General features: G+C 31.0%; 1 protein-coding gene and 1 long non-coding RNA gene across 6 annotated transcripts; one reads left to right on the plus strand and one right to left on the minus strand.

The window, feature by feature from the left end:
- Positions 1–1,499: 1,499 nt before the first annotated feature.
- Positions 1,500–9,661, minus strand: LOC116140570 (ankyrin-1-like). 5 transcript variants are annotated; one of them, XM_031426183.1, is made up of 10 exons: positions 9,645–9,659; positions 8,532–9,565; positions 6,760–7,254; positions 6,103–6,573; positions 5,443–5,526; positions 3,959–4,444; positions 3,535–3,666; positions 2,742–3,193; positions 2,157–2,642; positions 1,500–1,802 (listed from the first exon to the last, which is right to left on the minus strand). In XM_031426183.1, exons 2-10 carry the CDS (start codon positions 8,632–8,634, stop codon positions 1,674–1,676), a joined length of 2,838 nt encoding a protein of 945 aa, XP_031282043.1. In that variant the 5' UTR covers positions 8,635–9,565; positions 9,645–9,659; the 3' UTR covers positions 1,500–1,673. The 5 variants fall into 5 exon arrangements, with proteins under 5 accessions (XP_031282043.1, XP_031282046.1, XP_031282047.1 ...); XM_031426186.1 differs by lacking the exons at positions 1,500–1,802; positions 9,645–9,659 and having other exon boundaries at positions 1,858–2,642; positions 8,532–8,615; positions 9,467–9,565; XM_031426188.1 differs by lacking the exon at positions 1,500–1,802 and having other exon boundaries at positions 2,461–2,664; positions 9,645–9,661.
- A 433-nt stretch (positions 9,662–10,094) lies between these two features.
- On the plus strand, positions 10,095–11,293 carry LOC116140648. The gene is made up of 2 exons (XR_004129664.1): positions 10,095–10,638; positions 10,811–11,293. It is a non-coding gene; the product is annotated as an uncharacterized LOC116140648 (long non-coding RNA).
- The last annotated feature ends 1,256 nt before the right edge of the window (positions 11,294–12,549 follow it).

Raw genomic sequence — 12,549 nt, forward strand, 5'->3', positions numbered from 1 at the left:
TGATTATATCTTTTAAATTTTAGAACATGATTATTTAAGATACAAAATTAATATAAAGTAAAAGTTTGAATTAAAAAGTGTGAAAAATATTTTTACATGCATGTAATATTTAATTTAAAAAAAACTTATGTATGAAACATATTTGTTAAATTAATTATCTAAATAGTAAAGAACATTAATTTCCAAATGAGAATAGTTAAATGAAAAATAAAATAATTATCATGTAATATTATCTACAATTCTCTCTTTTCAAAAAGAATATTATTTACTATATTAAATAAACATATTTTGTTTATTTATAATGTTTTGTTTATAGAAGATCAAATTGATCATTTTTTTTTTTTTAATGTATGCTAAAAAAAAAATTAGCCCTCCCAAATCGAGTTTCTGGTTTCGTTATCATATATTATATTATTGAGTAAAAAGTATATATATTTGGTTGATAATTAACATCAAGATTAAGATGATCAAGAATAGATCTTACTACACAGATGATTGTTGCAATCCATTTCTTGGCGGATCCCCTGAATTAATACCACAGACAAACTTTAGGAACTCTACCATACGGAGAGGAACATTAACATTAACATTGTAGTGACAGAGCATAATAGTGCCAATGCATCTGATATGGCAAAACCAAAAAATAATCCGTGACGTACGAAAATAGGTCTGCCAGTACTATTGTTATCAACATCAAAACATATAGCTATGCTTGTATCATCCTCCCCAAAAGATTGGCAGAATTTACAACATATTTGATCCCCAGAAAACATGTTTGAATAGAAAGGCCCTTTCCGGATCTTGATGAAGTAAGTAGATCGATTGTTCAACATCACCCCTTTCAATTGGTAGAAACAGAGAAAAAGCTGATGTAATTCCGTAACATCTTTTGTGTTTTATTTTTTAATATAAAATGCATTTGCTAGAACTTTGATTAAAAAATGGGATAGATGACATTACGATGCATCAAGACATTGTAGCAATTGAGATAGCTAAACAACAGCCCAAAAAAGAAACCAAAAGAGATGATGGATTCTGCAATTGAATGTTTCAGACTTCAGAGTATATTAATTACCTTTAGTTGTTATTCTCAGCTCAGAAGGATAGCCTGAAATCTGAATACAAATAAACTAAACCAATAAAAATTAATAAGCATGCAAACTATTCTCTGCTGATCTTCAGAGTGAAGTAAATAAGCATGGATGTTGTTGAGACTTCAGAATATAGACAGTCAGTGCTCAAGCAGACCCAAAACTAAAAGATGAGCAAGAGATATATATTACAGTAACTTACCACGCAGGCACTCAAAAGTCAAGACTTAAACGCCTTACAGATCTTTTTCAGAATCGACAAATCTATATATATATATATGACCGTCTTACCCATTAAAAAAAGCATAAATTGATAGATATAAACTATTTCTATAACAGCGTTCTCTACAAAATTTAAATGGAAAGTACAAGCAATAATAAAGGAATCTATACTAGCATTCTCAACAATATAGAGGGTACCGCCAGCATTCTCTTCAATAATTACAGAATATATAATATAGAGAGCACCAGCATTCTCTATAATAATAAAAGAACCTATAATACAGAAAGTACTAGCATTCCTCAAGAAAGTTCCAGCATGCTGAGTACTTCCAATTTTTAAGGTTCCATGATTTCTCTTCATCAGAAAGTGAAGAGTTCACTTGTCTTGGAAAGAAAACCTATTTTAAAGGTGGAACGCACTACATCATAAAGGAGTCGCCACTTTTGGTTGGTGAACAAAATGACAGGCAAGGAAGCAATCATGCTAACATGAATAGGAATCCAAATCCCTCCATCTTCNTATACTAGCATTCTCAACAATATAGAGGGTACCGCCAGCATTCTCTTCAATAATTACAGAATATATAATATAGAGAGCACCAGCATTCTCTATAATAATAAAAGAACCTATAATACAGAAAGTACTAGCATTCCTCAAGAAAGTTCCAGCATGCTGAGTACTTTCAATTTTTAAGGTCCCATGATTTCTCTTCATCAGAAAGTGAAGAGTTCACTTGTCTTGGAAAGAAAACCTATTTTAAAGGTGGAACGCACTACATCATAAAGGAGTCGCCACTTTTGGTTGGTGAACAAAATGACAGGCAAGGAAGCAATCATGCTAACAAGAATAGGAATCCAAATCCCTCCATCTTCAAAGACAATGAAAATAGATGAAAAAAATACCACCATCATTGCTGCTATTGACAAGAAAAGTGTTGAGAGTCCAACAACCAACTTTCTGGGCAACACATAAAGGAGATCTTCAACTGCATATCGTGCAGCGAGAATGGATAAGAACGTTAGCATAGAGCAAAATGCTGATACTAGCGATATTGCATCAGATATGACAAAAATTCTAAAGGAAAGTTTCTGAATGAAGTTAGGAATCCCCGTCTCATCTTTGATAACGCCTGGCACTGTAAAAGGTGCAGACAAACCCACGGTCGTAATAAATGTTGCTACAATCATGCATGGATTCGCAGTGTCCTTTATCCACATTTCCCCTTCATCCTTTAAAGCCGTGATCTTCTCATAAAATATATCTCTAGGAGTTTTCCCATTTATATTTTTAGCTTTTGCATGATTTGGATCCACAATCTGACTCACTTCCTACATTTATTGTTATAAAAATCTTATTCAGGAAACAAATTTGTTTTCTATATACCAAAAAAAAAAACAAAAAAAACAAAAAACTCTGCAAATATTTACCTTAAACCAAAACAAGGCTTGCTGCAACGGGAGAGCTACTCCTGATACATTAGTGACCTGTTCTAGTGGTGACATCATTCCAGCCAAATGCAAGATATTGTTTTCTTCAACATCTTTGATCTCAAGTATTAATTTCTTAACCATTGGATCGACATGGTCAATGAGTTTGAAGATTTCCTTTTGTCGATTCAAAACAGCAATGTGAAATATGCTATAATTGTTTTGGTCAACTTTCAATATCAAATTAGGATATTTACAAACAAAAATGGTTAGAAAATCAATGTTTCCTTCTTCGACAGCAGTAAATATTACTGGCCAAGGGTAGTCAATAATTCCAGAAATCTTATCTTCATCCAAATGACTAATTTGTTGCCAAAGCCATTTGACTAATTCAAGTGCTTCTGGGAGCAACTTTTCGTGACGGCCATGGTAGACCTTATCGTTATCTGAACCTGCAAGTTTGGTGAGCCAACATAATTTAATTAGTTTACAGACAAATTGAGGCTTCACATATCTTTTAATTTGAAGAAAGACATATCTTGCAAAGATTAGAAAGAATGAAAGTGAAAAAAGGGCAAATTATTAAGTGATTCATTATGTATAAAATGATTTTAAAAAAATTAAGAATGTAAAATAAGAAAGTGCAACAGTTGATGTTGAAGAATCATTTAACTGAATAAAATAATAATCATATTGTCAAATTGGCATGAAACTATAGAATGTAAAACCCAAGACATTGAGTAATATGACTAATCAAGACATGCTTTAAGGTTTAAAGAGTAGAGAGACTAACCTTTGTTTCCCTGCTGCTTTTGATTGGCAAATTTAGGTGTTCGAGCCAAGGTACACAATGCTGTCTCCCCATTGGATTCCTCACGACAGTTGGCTAATTCTGGATTTCTGTACAGATAATTCAGCGCTAAACCTGGTTACACAACAATCAAATTGATAACTTAGCAGATTCAACCCTAAAATAAATTCAATTCAAAGAGTCACATAATTAAATCGATACAATAATAATTAAATAGATTAAATATATACAATTAGTCCGTTCTTTTTTGTTTTATACTGAAATGAAAAATAATTGTAAGGGCTTATGATAGGATTAAAAAAAAAACATTTGAAGGTTTTCATAACTCCATCCCTAGTTTATAACCTACGTAGCAAAAGTCAGTTAAAATTAATTTGTCCAAATATAAGGAATTGTGCATGCTTACCATATAAACCACTTCTTATTAGATTGTTAACCAATTTGATGTGATCCTTGTCATTTAAGTAATGTCCGGTTCCAAAATAAAGGAACTCTACCATCTCTTTATGGCCCAACTTGGCTGCTCGGTGAATCGGTAAATCATCCGAATATCCATGTATACTTGACAACCATCTATTCTTCTCAAACATCATGTTGACAATTTCCATCCTTCCGTTTCCAGCAGCAAGTAAAAAAGCAGTATCCCCATCATCATTTCTAATAGTCAAATCTTCTATCAGCATATACTTTATTAGTTCTTTGACAAACTCAATGCAGTTGTTCTTAGTCGCAAGGTGGAGAGCGGTGTTCCCATCCTCTGATATCTTAGCAGTTAAATATTTTGAATTTTTTAATGGATCTCCCTTAAATATCTCTCTATAAGCTATGTTCCAATCATTGTACTTTGCAGCATATGCCAATTCTCTGTGAATTTCCATAATCCAAGGATCACCTGTAAAAGAGAATAAGAAAAGGTTTTATATAAAAAAAAAAAAAAAATTCATTCAAATTGATTTTGATGTAAATTGACAGAGTAATTAATATTTGTATTTTTTATAAAAAGAGTAATTAATATATGCACATTTATTCAGTAAACCCGTTGTAAACATTTGAAATTTTCATTTTAACTTTAGATACTTTTGTTAATACCAAATATAACCTTTTATAGAAAAAGGAGTTGAGAGGAAGTAGAAATAAAATTTATAAAAATGATTTTCAATTAGCTTTTATAAAATGAAGAACTCAGCCTCTGCTCTCATACTACTATACTAAATTTTTTAATTTAGGCCTTCTTATGCTTGATTTTATATATATATAAATTCATCAAAATTTTATGTGTAACTTTATAAAATATAATAGTATTTTATTATAAAATATCCTATAAAATTTTGATTAAAACGGTAGCAAAATAAATATAAATTAGTTTATTATATATAAAATATTTTTAGACTTTGATACTAATATGTATATGTATGAACATCCTGAAATTTTTAACATTTGCGTTAGAGAATGACTATAGTGCTGAAAGAATACTATGAAGAACAATCTAAAAAGAATAAAAAGTAATTTTTTTCTTTCCATTACTCTTCATAAAAGAGAATGAGAAGTCACAATTCTACTATAAAACTTAGTTGCCTAGCCCTTGAGCTGGCACATAAGTTATTAGTACCAGTCATTGTGATCCAAATTAAATTAATAAAACTATCAATTAAATTTAATGCAAACTTTAAACCTTTTAATTTCTAACAAAACTTTTATGATTTAAAATTAAGAATAAGTTAGTTATAAAAGTTTAAATTACATATATTGTAAAATATTTATTGTTTCACATTGTCAACTATGATCTCCTATTTTAATGCCCAGTAATAAAAGGAGATGATACTTATACTCAAAAGAATACATCTTTAAAAAATATAAATAAAAAAAAAAAAGAAATCCAAGAGAACATACCTGCTCGGTTTGTAAGAGGGTGAAATGCCACATTCTCAACTATTTCTTCAGATGACCCATTTTTTGATGCAATTGCTGTATCCACTTTATTTCATTAGTCAAACTTTTGTAATGAATCTTATTCGATATATATATATGGTATCTTTTAAATTTTAGAAACACTTGATTATTTAAGATTCAAAATTACTATAAAGTAAAAGTTTGAATTAAAAAAGTTGAAAAATATTTTATACATGCATGTAATATTTTAATTTAAAAATTAACTTATATATTGAAACATATTTGTTAAAATTAATTTATCTAAATAGTGTAAAGAACATTAATTTCCAAATGAGAATAGTTAAATGAATAAATAATTATAATTATCATGTAATACCTTATCTACAATTCTTCTCTTTTTCAAAAAGAAATATTATTTACTATATTAAATAAACAATTATTTTGTTTATTTAATAATGTAATTTTGTTTTATAGAAGATCAAGATTGATCATTTTTTTTTTTTTTATGTATGCTAAAAAAAAAAATTAGCCCTCCCAAAATCGAGTTTCTGGTTTCGTTATCATATATTATATTAATTGAGTAAAAAGTATAAAAAAAGTAAAATATTTTGTTGATAATTAACATCAAGATTAAGATGATCAAGAATAGATCTTACTTACCAGATGATTTGTTGCAATCCATTTCTTGGACGGATCCATGAATTAATACCACAAGACTAAACTTTAGGAACTCTACCATCCGTTTATGGCCCTGCTGCGCTGCTACTAGAACAGGTAACATCTGGTTAGCTCCATGGATATATGGCAACTCATCGTTCTTCTCAAACATTTGCTTAGCTAATCCCACATTGTCGGAAGCAACAACAAGAGAAAAAGCAGTGTTGCCATCACTATTTTTAATAGCTAAATCTTTTCTCTTCATATATTTTATTAGCTCTTCAGCAAATGTAAAGGATTGTTTCGCAATTGCAACATGAAGAGCAGTTTCCTCTTTCACTGATATCCTAGCAGTCAAATATTTCGAATTTTCAATTGGATTTTCCTTAAAAATATCCCGAAAAGCTGTGTTCCAGTCATTCCTCCGTGTAAGTATGTGCAATTCTTCCAAGTCTTCTTTTATCATTAGATTATCTGTAAAGGTGAAAAAATGACAGGTTTACATATAAGCAACTAATTCATACAAATGTTTTAATGTCAGAGTGCATCATACAATTTAAAAACAAGTATAAGAAAAATAAAATATTATGTTGATAATTAAAATCAAGATAATAAAGTAAATATGCAATTAAATTATCAGCAAAAATAGTGCATGCTTACCAAGCAAAGAAACTCTATTCATCACATTTAGAAATAATCTGTTTTCATCAATTTCTTCCAATGGTTTTTGGATTCTGTAAAGGAACTCGACCATCTCGTTATTGCCCCACCGAGCCGCTGCGTGAATTGGTAGCATCTCCATATTTCCATTTCCACGTATATTTGCTAACTCTTTATTCTTCTCAAACATCGCCATGGCAATTTCCACCCTTCCCTTTGATGCAGCAACGAAAAAAGCCGTGTTGCCATCACGATTTTTAATAGTTAATTGATTTTTCGTCATATAATTTACTAGCTCCTTGACAAATAAAATTGAGTTTGCCTCAGTTGCTACATGGAGAAGGGTGTTCCCGTTTGGTCTTCTTTTCGTAGCACTGAAATAGTTTGAATATTTCAATGGATCCTCCTTATAAACATCCCTATAAGCTGTGTTCCAATCATTGACCAACGCAGCTCTGAACAATGTATTACAGGCTTCATATTTCCTTGAATAATCTTGTAAAGCACAAACAAGAACAAGTTTTACAGCAAGAAAAAAATTTAATGCCTTCAAACTGGTTTCGTGGTAAATTGATAGAGTAAATAATATTTATACAAAGTCAATAAGTTTCTACTTAATTAAATTGATATCTCTATATATGCAGATTATTTCAATAAACCCATTGCTAACATTTGAAATAGGAGTTGAGAGAAGCTAGAAATAAAATTTATAAATTAAATTAATTTTAAACCTATCAATTAAATTTAATGCTAACTTTAAACCTTTTAATACTTAACTAGACCTTTTTTATTTATGATTCATCCCATCCTTTTTTTTCATGTAACTCGTTTCCTTGTGCATTGTAAATCCTCACTTCATTAGTAGACATTTTGTTGTAAACCATGTAAGCAACTTTATGTATTTACATAATTAGACGTAAGCTGAACTTAATTTATAAGACTACATATTTTTGACAAATAGATATTATAATGTTTTAGTTTTAAATATTTTTAATATTAACAAATTAAATACTTATTAAAAATATAAGTGAATATACGATATGTATGTATAAAATGTTAAACTATTGATTACAATGCAATTTAGGAAAGTAAAAAGATATAATTAAATAACATGACAGCAACTCAAGCAGCACAAAGATGAAGAAGATAATAATTTAATTTATTAGAAAACCATATTTCGCACTATTACTTCTTAAGAATAAACGGCATATATATATATATATATATATAGTGAGGGCGTTGATTGTTAAGGCGGGGCTATCAAGGGATAAGAGGGGCGATTGACCCCACTTTGATTTTCAAAATGTTTTTATATTGTGCCAAAATTTTATTCTCCTTTTGTGTTTACAATTTTTATACTCAAAATACAAATTGTTAAAACTTCTTTTTCATTTTTTTCTTTAGCAAAACATATTTCCAAATTCTTATTAAATATAATATTTCTCAAGTTGTTGCTATCATAAACAATTATTGAAACCCTTTTTCTACTTCTATTTATTTTTTCAGTTTTTTTTTCTTAATTTTATTAGATTTTAAATTTTTTTTTTAAATTATATAATTCAAACCCTTTTTGTTTTAAATTATATAATTTGATTTCCAACATGCAATCTAACGAATTTGAGGAAAAAAGTTAAAAGATATTATTTTTAATGTTACATGATTATGAAGAACTTTTAAAAATTTTAAAATAAAAGGACATTAAAAAAAAAAACGCATCTTTAAAAGTATAGAATAAAATTATAAGCAATCTATAACATAATATCAGAACGTACAAACTTCATCTTGAGGAGATGCCCTGCTCTCAGCTATTTCTTCATGAGATGACTGATTTTGTGATGCAGTCCATGTATCCATCACTATTTGATTCCACAACATTTTGTTATACTTATTATGTGATTATATGTATAATGTAAAAGTACAGTTTATAAGATGATATTTCAAATCATAACATTATGTTATTGAAGAGATGTCACAAGCTCATTCTCAATTTCATATAAGTCATCCATCTGTGGTGGAATGTCAACCGTCACTTGATCATTAGTATCCATTTTTGTGATAAATACAGCAAGGTAATTTATATCATGTAAAGTAAATTTAATTTATTATAAACCTACATATTTTCAGATGAAACTACCTAGATTTAAAATTGAAGAAGTGGGTTAAAAAACTTACCTCTTTTTGGAGTGTGGCCTGCTATCTTCAGCTTTGTAAACAATATTTAGAAAGAAAGGCCTCAATAGCTCAACGAAAGACAACAATAATCGGGGCTCAAGGCCATGAATGAACTAACTTATATACACTTCCAAAGACAAGTGGATGATATTTTACAACTAAATTATAATATATTACTTAATTGAAAAAATATGTACCCTGACAATCCTGGCTATACAACTCGTTTCCCCATACAATACATTAAAATATTATGAGATGTCGTTGTGAATAATAGTTCTGTTCACATAGAACTTTCATTGGAGTTTAGTTAAGGCTATGTTGAAATACGAGTTTATTAAGCAGATCTCACAAATTTTGATATTCATCAAAAATCTTAAGTAATTATATTAATTCCAAGAATTTTTTGTGCATCATGTATACTTCCGAATCTTATATATGTTGGATGAAAACAAGAAAGATCTAAACTAGTATTCAACAAATCAACATACTGATAGTATAGAAACGGATTGAAAGATAGAGTTATCTCTTTTAGTACCTTGCTAGGACGCAATCTGAAACTGCAAATTAATGGAGCTCCCAAGTTCTCAAGTGGAGTGTGGAGAGGATGAGAACAATACTACTCTTCTAGAAAGACCTAAAAAGTAGATAGATGGAGATGTTAGAAGTTGACAGGCCAGAAATTGAAAAATGAAACAAGAACTTGAATAATTTACTTGTATTAAGAATTCCAGAAATTAGAATCTGTCCAAGTACAAAGCAATCAAAACCCTAAAAAATAGAAAGAAAAAGGGAGAGAAAGAAAAGAAGCTTGCCTGAAGAGAGATAAATCTGAAAAGTGAAAAGTTTGGTTGACTTCGTTAATGTTGAGAAGAAAAGAGAAGAGTAAGGGAGCTGGAGAAGGCAGAAAGGAAAAGTGAGTCTTGGGCGGCGGAGAAGGGGATTAGGGTTTTGACTTTAGTGTGTAGGACCAAAGCTCTAAATCACTAATGCTATTTTGTGCAAACTCCCCTTACAATGAGAATTTATACAGACTAATGAGTCATGTTATGTGTGACACGTCACGTCAGTGACACGCGGCGAGTGGACCCTAACTTTTAATGCTCTTAAGCTAAAAGACAATAAAAACAATTTTTTCCAAACTAACTTTTTCCAATTTGCCGATATACAATAAATCAAATCCCTCGCAAAATTATTCAATCCCAAATCATATCCTCTCCCAAATTTTGCAAACCCTAACTATCAAAATTTCTCCTAATGAAATCTCTCTCCGTCAAAACATATGCAACCCTAACCACCACACCAGCCACGCCTTCCAACGAGCCACCACCACCAACTAGCCACGCATTCCAACGGACGACCACCACCAGCCAGCCGTGCATTCCAACGGGCGACCACCAGCTAGCCGTGTCTTAAAAACGAAGACCACCCCTACTGCGCCTTCCAAAAGGGGTTTTTTGTTTTTTGTTTTTTGTTATGTTGATTTCTTAATATCAAAAGTTGTTTACTTTTTGTTCTGCAGATCTATTGGGTGATGGGATCTTCGCTGTGGATGGAGAAAAGTGGCGATATCTGAGGAAAATAGCAAGTTATGAATTCTCCACCAAGATACTGAGGGATTTCAGCAGTGGAGTCTTTAAAGCCACTGATGTAAAGCTTGCTGGCAATAATGGCAATCACAAGGGCTTCATTATAATCTTCTTTTAAAGTGTACCTGACATTCTTATTCTAATTTTTCTTCTGAAGCTATTTTTCTTAATGACTGTTTTTGGCGTCCTGTACTCATTGCTGCTCTTTTAGGGCGTAATGAAGGTTGTATTAATTCCATGATTACCAGGTTTTTATTTTGTTAAATAATGGATTTCGTTTGTTTTTTATGCAGAGTGTTAAAGATCAGATTGATGCAAGGGATATGTCAGATGCAGTCATTTTCAATTCCAGCAGTTTAAAATTTGTTGTGTGGAATGACTTTGATCGGGTGAAAAAGGGGGACACCTGATGGGTGGGCTACTACAGCTGATTCTGAGTATTTGTGTTTGACAACACACTTTATTGATAAAGATTGGCAATCGAAAAATTTTGAATTTCATTATGACTGATTCTTCTCACATAGAAGATGTGAGTGCAGAGGTTATAATGACATGTCAAATGGATTGTGATATAAGATCGTAAGTTATTTGCAGTGACATTTGATAGTGGGGCTAGCAGTGACAACATGGTCTATAGAAAGAAGATATTGTGTCAAGGTTTGTGGAATTGAAAGAGACGGATCCAAAATACAGGAATTTCCTGGTTTTTGTACATGATCTGCAAGCACCCTCATACACAGTAATTTCTTCCTTGATTAGAGAGTGAAGTTCCTGTCTGAATTCTTTGTCAATGGTTATCCAACTCATATCACTGCCTCTGATTTGATGACCAGCAATTTTATTGGATGTTGAATTTAAGGACAAGTGCTTAAATATTATCTTCTTTTAAAGCTTTTTTCGGTTTTTCATTTTTATTGCATTTGTGTGTGGGATGAAATCAGAAAATGTGAGGGGTATTTGTATGTTTAGATGGTCAGATATCAGTTTCATTTATCAATGGCATCACTCGTTATTGTTTATTGCTTCTTAAAAAGTCCGTGGTCAAAATGGAAAAAAGTGACCAGTAGCAGCCATTTTTACTATTGGCAAAGCATATTCAGATTCCTCCAGATGTTAAACAAAATTTGCAGTCATATAGACATTAACGACACACTACAACAATATAAGCATATTCAAATAATGACTAAAATACATGAAAGTGGATTTATTACATAAAGTTGTCCACAGACTATATGTAATATTCTATACTAAAAAATTAAAAATTTCATCCTAATACTCTCTGGTATTTTTAATTTTCAAAAAGACTAATAAAGGGAAAATATAGTAGCATTCATTATAAGAACAATCACTCTTATTTGTAAGAGAGTTATGGTTCCATCCATAGCCTTAGACGTTAAATCTCTTCGATTTGTCTTATTATAAGGTACAGACAACTCATAAATGATATTTTCTTTCCTTTTTTTTTTTTTCTGTTGTGACAAAGCTGGGCAATGATAAGATTCGTGTTTGTTTCGTGTGAAAAAGGCAAGAAAAACAGGAGAGAAACAGAGGAAAGGCAGAGAGAAATTTCTTGACTTTGAAATTTAGGTGGTTTCTTGTGGCCATTTTCTTGTTCTCAGCCACCGAGCCATGACTTCCTCTAGCTTTAACTTCAGCGGGTTCTTTTGTACCCAGTGATTTTTTTTTTTTTTTTTAATCTCTGTCACGATCATGGTTGTTAGTATCCTACAATACCCGATACATATCATACGATACAATTCGATACAGGTCGCCAACGATACGTATCAGAGAGTGTATCCTAAACCTTTCGATACGTTGATATGTATCCTACGATCCGATATGTATCCGTTCGTATCCTTAAAAATATCGATATAGATCGATACGACTTTATTAAATTGGGCTAAAGGCCCAAAAAAAATTCGGGTCGAAACCGGGTCACCCAACCCGATTCATTAAACCTGTCTAAATTTACCCATTTTGCATAGAGAAAGTGAAGAGGAATACGTGTTACCCATTTTACATGATAATAATA

Source organism: Pistacia vera, unplaced genomic scaffold, assembly GCF_008641045.1.
Source record: "Pistacia vera cultivar Batoury unplaced genomic scaffold, PisVer_v2 Contig374, whole genome shotgun sequence".
Lineage (NCBI taxonomy): Eukaryota > Viridiplantae > Streptophyta > Magnoliopsida > Sapindales > Anacardiaceae > Pistacia > Pistacia vera.